Here is an 18,432-nt window from a genome sequence, read left to right as displayed (position 1 = left end):
TACGACAACATCAAACCATAACATTAGGTAATAGTTTTTTTTCTAGGTGAAAAACTGTAGACAAAAATGCCTACAGTCATATATTGATTAAAAACTGTACAGGAATATAGATTACAAAACTATCTGAAATTCGCCAGCCAAGTGGAAAAAGCAGCAGAGTCTTTTCTTTTTGCCCTATGAAATACAAGATTAAGTTATTCTTTGAAAATCTGTCTGCATCTGAAGAGGCTTGGAGTCTTCATGTTGAAAATAAAATCATTTCTGATCCTCCAAATACTCCATGAAGCCAGTATAATGATCTCCATATAGAAGGGTACCTTGAGCTATGTCTTTAATAGGCTCACATTCGTACGGACATTCTGCTTCGGAGAGAAGCCTGGGCAGAGGTAATTCCAGAAGGCCTTGGCGAAAGGGCAATGAAAGAAGAGATGATCTCTAGTCTCAAGTAATGCCTCGCCACATAAGACACATTCATATGAAGGAAGGTGCAAGTTCCATTTGACCAGCATGGCACTGGTTGAGACAGTTGAGAAGGAGCATTTAAAAAAAGAATTTGTGCTTCAGCTGACAACATGAAGCCCAAAGCCACCCAAAATCCTCAGACAGTTCCAGGTGATTAATCTGGGACCTGTATGCTTCAGCAGGAATGAAAATATCTTTATCCCGGATATATGTCCAGGAGTCATGCTCAGCAGAGGGTTGAAGATTTTCAATGATGCCCATAAGCTGAGTAAATTGCTGGTGTGCCTCCACTGAAAGTGTGAGATGAAAGAAATTTTCCTTGTTTTCACTCTGAATGAATTGGAGGACTGTGACATCTTTGTCAGAGGCAAAGGAGAACAGTTGTGGTCACTGATTTTCGAGAGAATTGTTCTGCCAGTTGTCCTTCCATAAAAGCGTAGAAGCCCCATTCTTCACATTGCAAATAGAAAAATGCTTATAGAGATCAATAAGTTTAACTATGTCATTCCACCAGAATGAAGCAGAGGCTTGCTTTTGGGGTGGCAGACCTGAGTGGTAATGGTTTTCTCAAACAAAGTTAACCCAGGAGATGTCACATCTGTTGAAGAACTTGTGAAGATTTTTCATCAGAAGTGCCTTGTTCTGATGGCTGATGCTAATGACTCCAATACCTCCTTCATCCTTGGGGCATCAAACCATTTCCCAGGCAACAAGTGGTTTTTTTTTGTTTGATCATGTCCACGCCAAAGGCAGTGGTGCCTGAATTTATCGATCTGTTCAATGACACCTTTAGGGAGAAGGAAAATGCTCATATGAAATGATGGCAGAGCTGAGAGGACTGCATTGACCAGTTGAAGCTTTCCCCCATATGACAGCATACTCGAAAAGCATGCAAGTCTGTTCTCATTTCTCTTGATAAGAGGGAAGAAGTCTTGAATTTTAGGAAGGACACCCAGAGGAAGGCCCAAGTAGGTGAAAGGTAAAGTACCAATCTGGCATCCAAGATATTCAGTAAGAACCTGTGCATGCGTCTGATCCATATCGAGAGGTATCATGTTTGATTTGTGAAAGTTAACTTTCAAACATGTAGTCTTGTGGAATCTAATAAGGATGTCCTTGATGCATTTGATCCGGAGGAAATCAGCCTTCATGATTATAAGTGTGTCATCAGCATATTGGATGATAGGTTATCAGGTATATTACGGTAAAGCCTACTATCGGTTTTAAAATGAATAAAAACCTATTAGGATATGTACTTTCACTTGCTTGCAATCGGATTTGTCTTACCTTTGTGCTAAATTCCTAATAATATAATTCATTTGGATTTTTAGCTCCCGGGATCCAGTGGTCTCTATAGTTCAAACTTCATGAAAATCAGTTTCAAAGAAATCCGAATTTTTTTTGTAGTGTTAGTATAGATGTATACTACATATATATACATTTTCTTGTAAAGATACATTGTTTGTGGTCTGTGCAAAAATAACAAATCTGGAGATGTATAATAGCGTATCTTTACAGGAAAAAAAATCAATCATATTTCCACCCATGGAGAGATGACGCGTGGACCAAGTGTTTTGGTGGTCAGGGGTCACCACTGAAAAAGCCATCTCGGTTTATTTGTTACCAGCGGGAGTTGGACTGGACGGTGGTGTACAAAATTGACGATGACCACAATATAGTTTGTCAAATTGGATATTTTGTTACATCGAGCAGATGTTTTGTAAGCTTTATCTTGCCTGCGCTAACATATAACACAATGTAAACAAAAATAGACGGGAAAAGACCACCAGCCATCTAAACATGAAGATGAGTGACCACACAGCATATCCTCGTCACTGGCTCGCCACGAGTGGAGGGATGCTCTGCTCGTTCCTGAAATAATCTTCCGGATCCACCGTGCCCTTGACCATTGCCAGCCTCTTGAAGTTACCCTTGTAATATTTCTCTCCCCAAACCATACCGGCCTGATAGCTCGAGACGTTGCCTACAATGACATTCTTGCCGAGGTCAAGGTCCCTGTAGTTCACGTACGCCTGCCTTGGGTTCTTGCTGACGTACGGTTCCATGAACGCATAAAAGTCCTTGAGCCACCTTGCTTGGTTCGATCCACCTCCATTGGTGGTGGCCGACCAGAAATTCATGTACTGGATGTTGTACAGCACGCCGTCGCGGTGCGGGAACGGCGTCACCCACTCGGGGAAGCTGCTGATCTTGGCGCCATAAGGGTCCAGGATCATGAGCCCGGCGTTCGGCATCGCTAGCCAGGCGAAGATCTTAGTCCACGCATCCTTGGGGATGGCCTGAAGGACGTAATCCGACGTAGCCTTGTTGAAGCTGCTCGTGGAGGCGGTTCGGTTCAGGATGTCCTCCACGGTGGCGCTGCTGCCCAGGTAGATGTAAGGCACGGACTGGATCCATGTCATCTCCTTGCAGTGCGACCGGTTCATGCCGAGCTCCGGGAAGCGGCTGCGCATCAACGGCAGGAGCGCGTCGCAGGTGCCCAGGAACATGGACTGGAAGTTGGCGACCTCTTTCTGGACGAGCACCCTTATGAATAGATCTTCGGGGAGAGCCGGGGCGACGTCTTGCCATCTAGTGAGGATGTCCACGGCGCCCTGGTCCACGGGCTTGGGGACGCTGAACATGGTCACCGTGGCCGGGACTGGCACGAGCTTCACCTTCCACGACAGCACGATGCCGAAGCTGAGGCTGCCGCCTCCGCGGATGGCCCAGAAGAGGTCGCTCCCCATGGAGTCCCTGTCGAGGAGTCTCCCGTTGGCATCGACAAGCGTGGCGTCCAGGACGCTGTCGATGGCGGCTCCGTACTTGCGCAGCAGCATGCCGAAGCCGCCGCCGCTGAAATGGCCGCCGACGCCGATCGTCGGGCACAGGCCGGCAGAGAACGCCAGCTGCTTGCTGGCTTTCCCGATGGCGTAGTACAGCTCCCCTATGGTGGCGCCGGAGTCCACCCACGCCGTGGCCGCTGCTTTGTCGACGCGCACGGAGCGGAAGTCCGCCATGTCGACCACGGCGAACACCTCGGGGCGCTCGGACCGGTACGAGAGGCCCTCGTAGTCATGCCCGCCGCTGCGCACGCGGATGCGCACATCGTGCCGGCGGCCGCAGACGACGGTGGCCTGGACGTGGGAGGCATTCGTCGGGGTGACGATGCAGAGGGGCCTCACGGTTCCGGGAGTCGAGAATTTGGGGTTCCGGATGGAGGACACCAGGACCGACGTGAAGGAAGGAGAGCTCTGCGTGTACAAGAGCTGCTTGGGTATGGCTGCGGACAGGCAGTCGAGGAAGCCATCGGAGGAAGCTGCGGATGGGACGGATGCGTACAAGGATAGGACGGCAAAGAAGAGCACGGGCGCTAAGGAACGTGGCAACGAGGCCATTTCAGCTGCCCGCGTTCGTGAAATGAACTGGCCTGGTGCCTTTTGCTATACGATTCCGGTACGCTGTGCATAGTTGCATGGCATGGAGCTGTACATATAGCCCACGTCCGAGTCCGACTTCACTAGGAAGAAAATATTGTCCGCAATCCACATCCACCCGCTGTCTGCAAGAACAGTCATGGTCAACTTTCCGAATAGTTGCTGACGTGGCGATAGTTGATTGGCACGCCAGAGTCAAACTTTAGTTATCGGCCGGTCAAAAATAGATGGCTAGCGCCTAGCGCTATCTGAACGACTGGACCTCGGTGGAATGGTCCATGTATGTCCAATCAGATCGATCGTCTGGTACCCCATATGAACACACATGTAGAATTGCCAAGTATACCACGGAAGCATCTGCAGGCTTTTAGATTTGGTTTGAAACTTATTAAGTCTGACCAAATGTGTCGCCTTCTTTCTTTTTCGCGAGAAAATAATTTGATTTTTCGTTGTTGCATACGTTAGTTAACCGTAGGTCTTGCGTAAGATTTTTTAAGGCAGTCTTGCATCCACAGATTTCAGTTCTATATAAGAGGCCAAACTGTCCGTAGGCTGGCTATGGTTCTGGACTGGATTAGGATATATTTTTCCTTTTTTGGTATGTGTGGCTGCAAAGTTTTTGTTTTGTTTTGAAAGGGGCTGCAAAGTTAGTGTAAGAAGAGTGTAGACGCTAGGCTTCTTTTTTGTTTTGCTCTTTTTGTCATACTTTTTATTTTTATTCTCTTGACTTTGAGTTTATTAACTTTTGATTTTTTTTTTAAATTTTCAATTTAGTGCTTTTATTTTTTCAACTCATTTATATTAGTTTCAAAGTTTTGTTTTGAAGACTTACAGATGGTGCTCGGTGGCGCGAAGAGAGGCATGCTACGACACGAGCAGAGGAGGGTGTCAGTGACGGAAAAAGAGCAAGGGGTCAACGTGCCGGAGGAGGGGGAGACATAGAGAGAGAGAGAGGGGGGGGGAGGGGATAAGGAGGTGGTAATAGGCCTGCGCAGACAAGCACAAAGAGGGTTTTCGGATGATTAGACCTTTTAAGCCTTCCCAAACACCTGGATTGAAACAACGACGTGTGATGTGCATACTCACACATAGTTGCATCGCAGGTTTTAACCAAGCCAAGAACTATTCCATCATGGGCCTGATTCTAATGATCCTCTGTCTAGCTCTACCATGGGCCTGGTTCTATAGTCCGCAGGGAGCCATGAGCCATTCTCATCCCAACTCGGTCTTCCTCTTTGTTTGATTCCCCAACCCCTCTTTTTTGTGGGTAATATTCCCCAGTCCCTTTGTTGACTGTTCCATTCCTATTCCTCTGTTAAAGTCAAAACCTGAATTCCAAATCAGAAAATCATCAACCCTAGTTCCGCTAAGGGAGGAAAGGCAACTATAATCTTACTGCTTATAGCTTGCGTTTGTTTATGTATAACTACCGTTGTGATGTAATCGAGATAGTTGTGAATTTGTCTTTGTCAACATTAGCTCTTATATCCATGATTTGTTTCTAAATATGTGTTACTTATGGTCAGTAGACTATAATCATGTACTAGCGCTTTGAGAAAGCGCTAGCTCCGCCTCTGCACTTAACCCATCAAAGGTGACACTGGCTAAGTGGCAGAAAGTCACAACTGATGGGTCACTAACTAGAAAGGTAAAGGATGAGAGGTCACTGGTGATGGGTCTTGATAGCGACCCGTCAATGGTGATTCGGTCGGTCACCTAAGGGTGGCACATTGAGTTACCGTTGACGGTTTTTACGGAAGGCCCGTCAGCAGTGACCCATCACCACTCACGGGTCCTATGAGGGGCTTGTTAGGTCCGTGCTACTCGATTGTGGCACAATAAGTCCTCGCAGACGGGTTTCTTAAGGATCAATTAATAATGACTCATCATGACAGGCTATAGGTAGTCATCAGTGACGTGTCTTGATAAGGCACGTCAATGATGACTGTCAGTGGTGGATCCACTAGCCCATCGGTCATGGGCGGACCCACATTGAAGCCCATGGGAGCACCTGCTCCCACTCGTTTTTCCGGCCCTTTTTATAGGCCCAAGGAATAAGACAAATGCCTCCCCTCCAGCCCAACCATTTGCCCCCACTCCAGCCCATCAATTGCCCCCCGGGCCCATGTTGAAAACACATTACCACGCACCACACTCAACGAAGCTTCACACCGAAGGAATCTATCGTTCTGAGTACTCAATCATTCCAGGCTCCATCGCACTACCGATGCCACCCACCCTCGCCGCGCCTGCGCCTGGCCCTCCGTGGCTCCGGTGCTTCGACCGTCCGTGTTCCTAGCAAGCCATACAAGGGCAGGTGTTTGCTCCCTGGCCGCACGCAGGGACGCCGCGACCCGCGAGCCATCCCCCAATTCTGGAGCCCCCAATTCTGGGGTTTTCTTCTGTTCTTCAGAGTTCAGACAGTATGATCAGGAATTTCCCCAACTCCTGCAATCGCCTTGCCTGCAATTTCTTAGTCAGTTAGTCTCGTCAATCTGAAGAGTCAGTAAATAAAGGAAATTATAGGCAGCTGATGGAGTATACTATTAGTCAGAACGATGGTAGCCAAGGCATTAAAAATGCCCCATAGAATAATCAAATGTTGTCTCTGAAAATTCAGAAAAGCATCAATGATTGTTTTGCAAAAGAAATTTTGCAAGAAATTTGCACTGATGTCTTCAGTTTATTGGTTGATGAGTGTTGGGATGTTTCTGACAAAGAACAGATGGCAGTGGTTTTAAGATATGCGAGTAAATGTGGAGTGACAAAAGAGAGGTTTGTTGGTGTTGTTCATGTGGAGGAGACAACAGCTATTCTGAAATCTGAAATTGATCTTATCATTGCCGAGTTTGGTTTAAGTCTAAAATAAGTGAGAGGACAAGGTTATGATGGAGTAATCAACATGGCCGGTGAGTTTAATGGTTTGCAAGTCAAAATTATGAGAGAGAACAGTTCAGCTATTATGTACATTGTTTTGCTCACAAGCTTAACTTGGTTGTCGTGGCTATTGCAAAGAAAATAATTGATGTTGGAGATTTTATTGATGATATCATTTACAATGAATGTTGTTGGATCATTGCAAGAGAAAGGATAAACTTAGAGAGAATCATCAAGAAGAAGGAAAGCAACTGAAATGTTGTTGGATCATTGCAAGAGAAAGGATAAACTTAGAGAGAATCATCAAGAAGAAGGAAAGCAACCGGTAAGGGAGAGATTGCTACAGGAAGTGGACTAAATCAAGAGCTTTCTCTTCAAAGGCCGGGAGATACTAGATGGAATTCTCACTACAGAACTTTGGTAGGTTTGTCAAAGATGTTCCCTTCGGTGGTTAAAGTGCTGGAATATGTTGAGGAAGATAGTTCAGATCCTATTAAGAAACGTCAAGCCCGTGGAATTTTGAAATATTTTCAATCATTTGACTCCATTCTATCTACACATGATGACGATTATATTTGCTTTGACAAATGGGCCATCAAAAATATTTTAGAGAAAGGATATTGACATTGTCAATGCCATGTTAGATGTGGAATCTACAAAGAGAGAGCTACAAAATTTTAGGTGTGAGCAAGGTTGGAATGATCTCTGAGCAAAGTATGTTCTTTTTGTGAGAAATATGACATCTCAGTGATGGACATGGGAAGTGATTATGTGAATCCAAAGAAGAGAAGGCAAAGGACTGGTATTAGCAAGAGCATCATTATCGGATTGATTGTTTCTTTGTTGTCCTAGACATGTTGGTAGAAGAGTTAAATGGCAGATTCAATGATACAAATTCTAAGTTGCTTTGTTGTATGCATGCTTTGAGTCCAACTGGTCACTTTTGTCACTTCAATGATGAGAAGTTGCTGAAATTTGCTTAGTTTTATCCTGATGACTTCAACGATTTGACGATTCTTGAGCATGAACTTCATCTCTACTTGGATAATGTAACCCATGATACAAGGTTTTCTAGCTTGGAAAATATTGTGGGTCTGGCTGAACTGATGGTGACTACAAAGAAGCATACTTCTTATCCTTTAGTTACCGACTTGTAAAGCTAGCACTAACTCTGCCCGTTGGCAATGCAACCGTTGAGAGGTGCTTCTCAGCTATGAAGATAGTCAAAAATGCTCTCGGTAACAAAATCAGCGATGACTTTATGAACCATAAGCCATAGCCTTATTTTCTTTGTAGAAAAGAGTTGCTGGACAGAATTCCCAATGGAGTGATAGTTAAACGTTTTCATGAGGTTCGTGGATGAAACGAAAGGTAATGTGCAAATGCTCTTTTCCTCATGTAATTGTGACCTCGATTTAAAAATTAAACATCTTTTTCTTCTCGCGGGTTATAGGCTAGCTTGTTAGAACTTAGAAAGATGTGTCGATGTTATCTTTTGCAACTTCGGAACAAGGTATTTTCTTCATATCACTATAAAACATCTTTTTGTATGGATAATGCATATAATTTAGTTTCTATGGATGCTTGCCTTCTTAGCTGATGCACATCAGAATATATGGCATATATTTTTGCCCCCTCTTGAGTTTTTTCCTGGGTCTGCCCATGCCATCGGTGATGAGATGTGAAAGAGTAAGTTCATTCTCTTCTTTAGGAGTTCGCACCGCGTAGTGGGCTTGGCTTCTATCTATCTCGGGGAAGGAGCCAGCCCTATTCATGGCAAGGAGTGAACCTGCCAGCCCCATAGCAAAAGCTGGGGGGTATTTGACCCGAAAAGTGATATTTCAGGGGGGGCAACACGAAATAGCTGATGAGAGAAGTTGTTTTTGAGAAATAGGAAAGTAGAATCAAACCCAGTCTTAGTCAAAAATCTTCTTGTCCAAACAGAAAGAAAAGAAAAAAATTAAAACTGAGCGGAAAATCCATACCTCTCTTATCCATTTAGAGCATATGGATCGATCTAGTTATAAGAATCAAATGTGTTTGTTTCTATGTTATTTTGTGAAGGAATGAAAACAATATTATCATAGAATGGGTTGGGAATTATGCCTAGATGATGAGTCTTTTATAGTAATTAGTATGTTGTGAATTGCGAGGGTGTGCGCACCGTGAAGGTGTGTGTGGTTGGGTTGTAGTCTAGACGCCGTACACTAAGGGTGCGTTTGTTTGGGCTGAACGCACCATGCTCACACACGCGATGCAAATTTCATGTTGTTCGGTTGGGCTGAGCGCACGAGGCAGTTGTAGCCTAGATGACCCTTAGTTTGTTTGGGCTGAGCGCACCATGCTCACACACGCGATGCAAATTTCATGTTGTTCGGTTGCGCTGACCGCACGAGCCAGTTGTAGCCTAGATGCAAAATAAGGCCTCAGAGCCTGCATCACCAGTGCGCCCAAATGCTCCGTTTTTCTCGTGCAGGCTCGACTCTTCGCGTTCGCTCTCCGCTCGCCGTCCGTCGGCCGCCCACCGTCCGCGCTCCTCCTACCGGAGCCCGCCGCACCCCATCTCTCCGCCGACACCTGCGGCCCCTCATCTCGCCGCTCGACGGCCGCGCACCGCCCTCATCTCGCTGCTGCGCCCCATCTCCTATCCCAGCGCCCCTCCTCTCGTCATCCTCAACTCTCTGTCTGGCGACACGACATCCGCGCGCCGCCCACCTTCTCTCCTCCTCTTTCAGCGCCCACGGCCCACCTATTCGCTGCTTCGTCGCCGAGCTGCAGCGGAAACCAATCAGTGGTCTGCAGACTTAATTTGCAGCCCAGCTGCGGTCCGAGCGGTGGTCCTGCAGGGAAGCAAATACGCCCTAAGGGGGCCCTAAGGGGGTGTTTGTTTCATGGGATCAAAAAAGATGGGAGATGTTCATCTAGGGACAAGAGGCATCCTTTTTTTGTTGAGATGGATATTCTGGATGGAGCGATCCCATTTAGGGAAATATTTCTTCTAGATGAGCTCTCATCGCTTCATTTTATGTGGGCGTGCATGTGCCGTATCCACTATCGTCAGAACATGACGAGGCTTCGGCAGCCAGGAGTCTCATCGTTTAGCGCCGTGCCTGAGCTCCACTATTTCTCTTTCCCCTTTTCTCAAACTCACCAGCGTACTAGCTCTACCGCCGCTTCCCCGCGCAACTATTACGGTTTAACTTTGAAAAAAAGACCAAAAGGCATGCATCATGGCTAATCCTAAAAACAAAGTCATTTTTTGCAGCTGACCAACTGATGAGAGCACAGAGGCGACCACTTATTACCATTTGGTCATATGATAGCTGCATACATTAATTTGTAATTAATTATCTAACCTTTGGTTCATCCATGGTCCCAGCTCTTGCTTATCAGCTCCAGCTTTGTTTGCCACCACAAAGTTTTTAGCGACCTTTTTAATATTCTAATATCCATTCATGTATCTGCAAAGCTAGCACATCAAAATGACAGAGTGCAAGGCAACTAAAGATGTTCAAGAGATATGATATGCCTCCATTGGGTTCCCAACACTGCCACGCGTCATCTCGGCGCCACTGTCCACCACCGCATCGGAAATGCACCGCCCTCTTCATCTTCCGTGCCTCTGGCCACCCGTGCCACCTCCTCGACCCGCCACCTTCACCTTCACCGCCAATTGCCATCCTGGTTGTATTCGTCGACGAAAAAATGAGGCATCCATTCCCAGGAAACAAGCACAAGGATGGCCATCTCCCATCCTTCTTGATCCCATGAAACAAACACTCCATAAGACTAACCAGAGAACATCGTAGCCTTAGCCTAAGTATTGTCCTTCATTTGTCATCTTTCCCTTTTGTTTCAGAACATGTTTTCTCTCTTTTGTTATAAGGGACCAACTCTAGCTCAGTTGCCTGAGAAGTTTTATTTCTCAGTTGACCATGCAATGCAATCTTTGTGTCCTGTGCTTGGTACTGTAGTACCGTATTGGGTTTTTTTTTTATCTTTTTGTCTCAAGGAAAAGCAGGCTGGTAGCTAGGGTGTAGGGTCTGCGGATTAATTTCAGATCACAATAAAAAGGTCTTAGGTGCAGCTCATATGCATTCGTACACAAATATTGTTTACATGGTGCTAAAAAAGCTTGAATTTTGATTTAAATAAAAAATTGACAAATTTACAAAAAGTTATTCCAACGCCTTATATACAAGTATATAAAAAATAAAACATGATAAAATTATTTTTACTCTCTCCGATCCATAAAAAGTGTCGCCCACTTAGTACAAAATTTGTACTAACTTAGTACAAAATGGGCGACACTTTTTATGGATTGAAGGGATTAATAATGACAGCACATTTGCGCAAATCAGGTTGCTCAAAAAATAGTAAGTGCTAGTTTGAGTGTTTTGAAATGTGCAAACATAAGTAGCGATTATATATTAAAACATCCAGTTGAAATCTTTAGTACACAACTTGGTCAGTTCAACCCAAAACCGAACCAAAAAACGTTGACCTTCGAAATGCCGAAAATTCTTTTGTAAAAATATCTTTCTTTTGGGTAAGAACACTTCATTCAACCAAACGAAAGGTGCTTACAATCATCTAGGCAAAAGCCAAGATATTGTCCGGGACAGGCCCCAGATATAAGTCTGGATTACGCTTAATTCTACTTAACCGGGCAAGCTCGTGGGCAACGGCATTAGCCTTTCTGGCCTCCTTTCTCACAATTACCTGAGCAAAGGATCCAAACAAGCTTGATCTCAAGGAGGACTGGCGCAAGATTGGACAAGTCCTCCAACTTCGAATTGAGGCCCTGCACCACACGGACGCAATCGGTGGCCAATACGGCCTGTCCGCGAAGGCAATTGCCATCCGAACGCCCGCCAAGCATTCAAAGGCTTCAGCTGCTCCTGCCTCCAAGCACTTCCGCAAAGGGCCATAACCAGCGAACATAGCCCTCCCTCAGTGACCCCGGAGAATGCCACCCCAAGTAGCGCTGCCATCAGTGTCTGAGAAGCTTGCATCAACATTGAGCTTTAGCCATCCCGCATCCGGTGGATTCCATGGGACATGTACGAGGGCCGGTTGAGCCACCAACAGGTTGACCGAGCCCACAACGATAGCTTTTCCTTTACTATCCTCCATAGCCGAGCTCACCATGTCACTATTGTGAGTTGCTTCATAATTGATGATGAAAGCCGTGGATTGACTAATGGAGCCATCAGCCTTCTTTAAGATGATATCGTTCCGGAGTTGCCACGCCCTCCACCAGATGAACAGCATGAAGGCCCGCTGCCTTGCTGGCATCTGACTCAAGCGAACAATATCCCAATCACAGCCAATGTTAGTGAGATTTTCTTCCGCGGGAAGTTCCCAGTGTAGGCGCATCTCTTGCCGCAGAGCCCTGGCTTTTGTGCAGTTCATGACAGCGTGGTATCCATCCTCGTCTTCCACACCACAGATGCCACAGGTGGACCTGATGCGCTTATCCCGCTTGTGGCGGTTAACCTGCACCACAAGAGACTCAGTGGCCAACTTCCAGGCAAAGTTTCTGATTTTCGGTGGGACTTTGATCTGCCAAAGAATATCCCAGAGAGCTCGATCCCCATCCAGCCTGTTGCTTCCTTGTGCTCGGTCCTACGTGGGTTGGCTCTTTGCGAGACCGAGCCGGTAAGCACTGCGCACCGTAAAGTTTCTAGATTTCTCGTAGTGCCAGGCCACAAAGTCTTTTTTCATTCTACTGACCAGGGGGATACTAAGAACCAGCTCGGCGTCATGGTGCATCAGCGTCTCCCGCACCTTAATCTCATCCCATTCTTGAGTGTCGGTCTTGATGAGGTCTGAAACCCATCTGAATCTATTACGGCCCGTTCTGCCTGTGACTTTGAGATTTCCTCGTGGCACCCAGTTATCCCTCCAAAGGCGCACTTTTGATCCATCTCCAATTCTCCAAATGGCCCCCTCCTTTAACAATTCTAGGCCATGCATAAATCCTTGCCAACCCGAAGAAGCATTTTGGATGAAGGCTGTGCCAAGGAGGTTTCCATTAGGGTAATACTTAGCTTTCGGAACCTGGGTAGGCTTTCAGGGTGAACAATGAGCCTCCACGCCTGTCGGCCAGCACGCCTGATTGAAAATTCTGAGATCTTTAAAACCCATCCCGCCCTGATTTTTGGGTCTGAGCAGTTTATCCCAAGCAAGTAAGTGGACTTTCTTCGTACTTTCCTCATCACCCCACCAAAAATTCCGGGTCATTTTCTCGAGATCCTCACAAAGGCCCGCAGAAAACTTGAAAACGCTCATACTGTAAGTGGGAATAGCTTGGATGACAGATTTGATCGATACCTCTTTTCTGGCGCATGAGAGGTATTTTTCCGTCCAGTCACTCAAACATTTTTGGATCTTCTCCTTTATCGTTTTGAATTTCCATCCTTCATACGTCCTCCGGAATCGATAGTCCCAGATACTGTCGTACCAGTGGCCCACGTGGTCCCACTGATACGTGACGCGTGGGTTGCAAATGACGAAGCCCCACCAGGTTGGCCTCCCGGGAAGGATAAGCCTAGGGAGCCCGCCCCAAAGAGACGGTTATTGGCAAAGGCAAAGCCAAGAGTTGGAACAAGAGAAGTGCCCACTTCGGTGGGTACCCGGGAACTCTGGTCCCGGGAAGAGGAAGGCATACTGCCCCGTCAACGGGCTGGGTGCGCTTGCAGGGAAGGGGATCCTAGCAACCCGCGCTCGGGCATGCAGGTGGGACCCGTCAAACAGTGAAGACAGGACGAGACAGCGGACGCGGTGCATTTAATGCACTAACAGGAGTCACATCGGCAGGGCTAGTATTGCTCAGCAAGACTAGAGCGGCTACCCTATAAGTCCATTTTATTTACCGTGTACAGTGGCTCGGGCGCTGCATGGCGCCCAGCGTGGATCAACAGTAGGGTAAGTTTTGCGGCAATGACACGCGTATAGCTAACGTGTCACGTTGCATGCATCGGCACCTGTGGTATCCCCTTGCCTATAAAAGGAGGACCAATGCCACCGGTCAAAGGGTTCGAACCTTGGTCAGTAACAAGTAGTATTGGATCCACTTGTAGCAGAATCCCTTAGAAGGACAAATAGCCTACCCGGGAACCCCCCGGGCAATCCATAAGAGCACACTAATTCGTGAATATACAAAAGGCGGGGCGTAGGGTGTTACACCTCCGGGTGGCCCGAACTTGGGTAAATCCGATTGTCTACACTTCGTGTCTTTCGTCACGACGGCGATCGCCAGAGCACTCGCCTCGCCCCTCACCGAACAACAAGGGGGTGTCCAGCATCCCCGGTGCCGGAGACCCGTGCTCCGACATCTGGCGTGCCAGGTAGGGGGGCGTGCAAAGAACTTCGGGTGACCGCCGGCGTCATTAGCTTCTTCACCAACGACATCGCTTACATCAGCTCGCCATGCCACCCAAGAAGGCAGACAAGCCCTGGGTCGACTTGCGCGACACGCTGGCCATGCGCACTCGATCCCATGACGTTGCGCGTGCGTCGCAAGGACAAGGGGACCAGTGGTCCCCTCAACGTCAGCAACCGCAGCTGCCACCGCCACCTCCTCGGGCGTCGATGGACAATCGTCCAAGAGGGCCTGCGGCACCTCAACGTCGCACGTGCCAGCCAGTGAGTTCGCTCACGGGTTCGACGCCAATGGGATCTCGGCCCTCTCAACCGAGGGCACCGGGTGACCGGGCGGACGGCAGAAGGTCAGAGAACCGGCAGCCTCCCGCTCAGACCCCGGCGGAAGCCATCATCGCCGCGCGTGTCATGGTGCGCTATGAGCTGCCGCAGGGCACGCCAGCGCACAACGTATGGAGTGCGGAGTTGGACGCGCTCCTCGCGCTCGCTGCCCAACAGTCGCTAGGTGAGGGCGGCCCGGCTAGTTCAGGCCGGGGACAGGACCCGGGACACAGAGATGCACCCCGCGCCTCGAGACATGGAGAGCATCCTCCACCCTCGGGAGGACAAGACGACGAGGACCCCGAGGACTACACGGACTCGTCACTGGCCGTCACGCAAGGTGACGCGCGAGGCGTCCTGAACGCCCGCCAGCAAGAGGATCTCCGCCAGCGCTTGCAGCGCCGGCACCGGCGCGAGAGAGAGCACCAGCATCCAGAGAAGCAGGAAGACGCTCCCATGGGTGCCGATGATGGCTGCGCCGTGTTCTCCCACGAGCTGCGCCGGGTGACATGGCCCCGAAAGTTCCGAGTGCCAACGCTCGGAACGTACGACGGGACCGTGAACCCCAAGGACTTTCTCCTGACCTACACGTTGGGCACGCATGCTATCGGTGCCGACGACAAGGTCAGAGCCAACTGGTTCCTGATGGTCCTGAAAGGATCAGCGAGGACTTGGTTGCTCAACCTGCCCGCCGGGTCCATTGCCTCCTGGGCTAACCTGCGCGAGCAGTTTGTGAACGTGTTCTAGGATGGCTACAAGCGCCCAGGAACCATGACGGAGCTGCACACGGTGGTGCAAAAGCCAGGAGAGACGTTGCAGGATTTGACCAACAGGTTCTAGAACATCTCCTGCTCCATCCTAGAGGCGGAAGCGGCCGCCATCATCAACACGTACGCCATCAATGTCCTCGACCTGAAGATGCATGAGAAGCTGACCACGCACCGGATCCAGACTACCAGGGATCTCTACGCTCTCGCGCACAAATGCACGATGGCCGAGGAAGGGCGCCTAGCGCCTGAGCTTGCCGCCAAAGCGGCGGCGAACCCACCCAAGGGCTCCGGGAAGAAGGGTTCCCGGAAACACGGCGGGAAGCAAGTGCTTGCCGCGGAACCGGGGGCTCCCCAGAGGCCAACCAAGAAGGCGGCGTCGGCGGGAGCATCGGGTAGCAAGCCGGCGGCGGCCGCGCGCGGCCCCATCCACACCAACGCCACCCACCACACACAGGACTGCCGCACACTCCAGACCATCAAGGAGAAGCGCGAGCAGCGCCACGAGGAGCGTCGTACTGCCGGGGCCTGCTTCAACTGCGGGGATATCGAGTACCTCTCTCGAGACTGCCCGAACAAACCCCGCAACGAAGCGGGCCGGGGCGCGGCCAGTAGCGGTGACAAGGGAGAACCCGGGGGGGGGGGTCGCGATCAAGCCCGCGTCGGCAAGGACCGGCCTCCCCGGGGACGCGACAAGCCTCGCGCCGAACGGCGTGAGTATGACTGCAGCGATGATGCCGACGAGCCCGGCTTCCAGGAGCCCTGCGACGTCGCCTGCATCCACGGGGCAGCGTACGCTCTCATGTCTCACGCTGCCGTGAAGCGGCTCACTCTTGAGGTGTGCGCCCTCCTCCCCAGCATGGAGGCACAACAGCCGTTGAGGTGGTCGCATGTGCCGATCACCTTCAACTCGGACGATCACCCGATTCGTCCCTTGGGATCAGGGGTACTACCCCTCGTGGTGTCACCGATCGTAAATAATGTGACGGTGACCATGGTTTTGGTGGACAACGGGGCAAGCCTCAACCTCCTGTCCACCAAGTTGTTGGAAAAGCTTCAGCTGCCTCTTGAGCAGATGAAGCCCACCGACCCGTTCCGAGGGATCAACCCCGGAGTGGTGCAACCCATGGTGCGAATCACGCTCCCGGTGACTTTCGGGTCCCGGGAAGCGTTTCGGACTGAGCATGTTGTCTTCGATGTGGCTCACACCCCGTTGCTGTACAACGGGATTATTGGTCGGCCGGTGTTGATCAAGTTCATGGCGGCAACGCATTGCGCCTATGGCGTGATGAAAATGTCGTCAACATACGGTGTACTCTCCATCAAGTGCGACCTGAAGGACGCTGCTTTGTGCGTGGGCGAGGTCGTAAAGACCTCCGCAGTGGCAGATTCCGGTGACTACGACGTTGCCGGGAACGAGGATCCACTTGCGGGCGAGCAACCCACACAGATGAAGGCGCGAGCCGCTCCCGGGCAGGATGCCGGGGGCCGCACCACCTCCAGCCCGCGTGTCAGCAAGGGCATGAAACTAAAGGAGGAGAGTGCCAGGGTCAAGAAGGTGCACCTGCATGCCGGCAACGAGGCGAGCACCGTTTCCATCGGTGCGAGCCTCGACGACAAATAGGAAAGTGCCGTCATCGCCTTCCTTCAGCGAAATTCTGACGTGTTCGCTTGGGAGCCGTCAGACCTTCCCGGAGTCCCCAGGGAGGTGATCGAGCATCGGCTGGAGGTGAGTCCAGACGCGCGGCCCATCAAGCAGAAGGTTCACCGGCAAGCACAAGAACGCAAGGACTTGATCCAGCAAGAAGTGGAGAAGCTCAAGAATGCCGGGGCGATCAGGAAGTGTTGTACCCTACTTTGTTAGCAAATCTTGTTGTAGTCCTTAAGGCTGGGAATATATTACACATGTGTGTAGATTTTACTGATCTTGATCGTGCATGCCCTAAGAACCCCTTCGCTGTACCCCGAATTGATCAAATAGTAGATTCCACAGCAGATTGTGAGTCTTTATGCTTTCTGGATGCCTTCTACGGCTATCATCAGATTAAGATGGCATTCGAAGATGAGGAGAAAACAATGTTTATCACCCCGGTTGGCTTCTACTGTTATACATGCATGTGTTTCGGGCTGAAGAACGCGGGCTTGACCTTTCAACGCACTTTGCACGAGTGTCTGGGACCCCAGCTAGGTCGTAATATCAAGGCCTACATTATTCATCTTAAGTAACTCAACCTCTATCCCTTCCTCCTAGAACAGTGCTAGGCCCCCTCCCTTCCCAACACCCGGGAAGGAAATCACATTCTTAAGGCCGAGACGCCACCTAAGATTCTCTACGACATCCCGCCGCTGTCTAGTCTCACTGAGAAAAACTAACTTCGGGCGATGGGAATGCACAAGCCTAACAAGCTCCTGAACTGTCCGGGGTTGGCCAATCCCCCGGTAGTTCCAGGCTAATATCGTCATGGCTTCTGACAGGCGTGATCTTCCACGCCTGTCAGTTGACCAGCGGCCCCTGGGTTGGTTGCCTCCTTGTGCTGATTGTCCGTCTTGTTCTCCTTTCCTTGGGCTTCTTGTTCTGATTCTCCTCTTTCGGTTGGTCTCCCTCCCCCTTGTTCCTCTCTCTTTCTCCTCTCTTCCCCAGCACGAGCTACCTTGCCTTTGCGAGGGATCCCACCATCTTCTGCAGTTCTCCCTTCTTCAGAGCCTCACTGGTTCGCTCCCCTTCGACGTTCTGGTTTGCTCCCGCGACCTGGCGAGTGCGGCCTGCTTTCAGTTTCTTCTTCTTCTTCAGGGTCACTTCATTGCCTTTCAGATGTTCCTTCCCTTGGATCGCGGGCTGCAACATGTCTCCTTCCTGTTCCTTAAGCTCCGCCACCTTCAGCTGACTGACGGCCTCGGCAACCCTGCCCATCTCAGCAGCAAGTGGGTCTGTCAGGGTATGTTCATCCGACCTCTGCTTGTCCTCCTGGTTCTGTTCTGCCTCCTGGGCAGGTTCGTCACTCTCCATTTAGAGGGGGAGAAGTTCCCAAACCTTAGGTTCTTCTTTGCCCCGACGATTGCACTAGGGATATAGAAGCTCCGATGCTCGAACTGCTTGTAGGGTTGTGATTAGCAAAATTACACCAGGTTCGTCACTCTTTTGTAAAAATATAAAGTACAAAATTACACCTATTATCATTAAA

At 49.6% G+C, this 18,432-nt stretch overlaps 1 protein-coding gene across 1 annotated transcript; it reads right to left on the bottom strand.

Annotated features, from left to right (window-relative positions):
* Positions 1-2,054: 2,054 nt before the first annotated feature.
* On the bottom strand, positions 2,055-3,947 carry LOC100826011 (berberine bridge enzyme-like 27). Its single transcript, XM_003563731.4, has one exon. The coding sequence runs from the start codon at positions 3,858-3,860 to the stop codon at positions 2,295-2,297; it is 1,566 nt and encodes a 521-aa protein (XP_003563779.1). The 5' UTR covers positions 3,861-3,947; the 3' UTR covers positions 2,055-2,294.
* Positions 3,948-18,432: the final 14,485 nt, after the last annotated feature.

Source organism: Brachypodium distachyon, chromosome 1, assembly GCF_000005505.3.
Source record: "Brachypodium distachyon strain Bd21 chromosome 1, Brachypodium_distachyon_v3.0, whole genome shotgun sequence".
Taxonomy (NCBI): Eukaryota; Viridiplantae; Streptophyta; class Magnoliopsida; order Poales; family Poaceae; genus Brachypodium; species Brachypodium distachyon.
The sequence above is the reverse complement of the archived record's forward strand: the minus strand, read 5'-3'. Positions and strand labels throughout refer to the sequence as shown.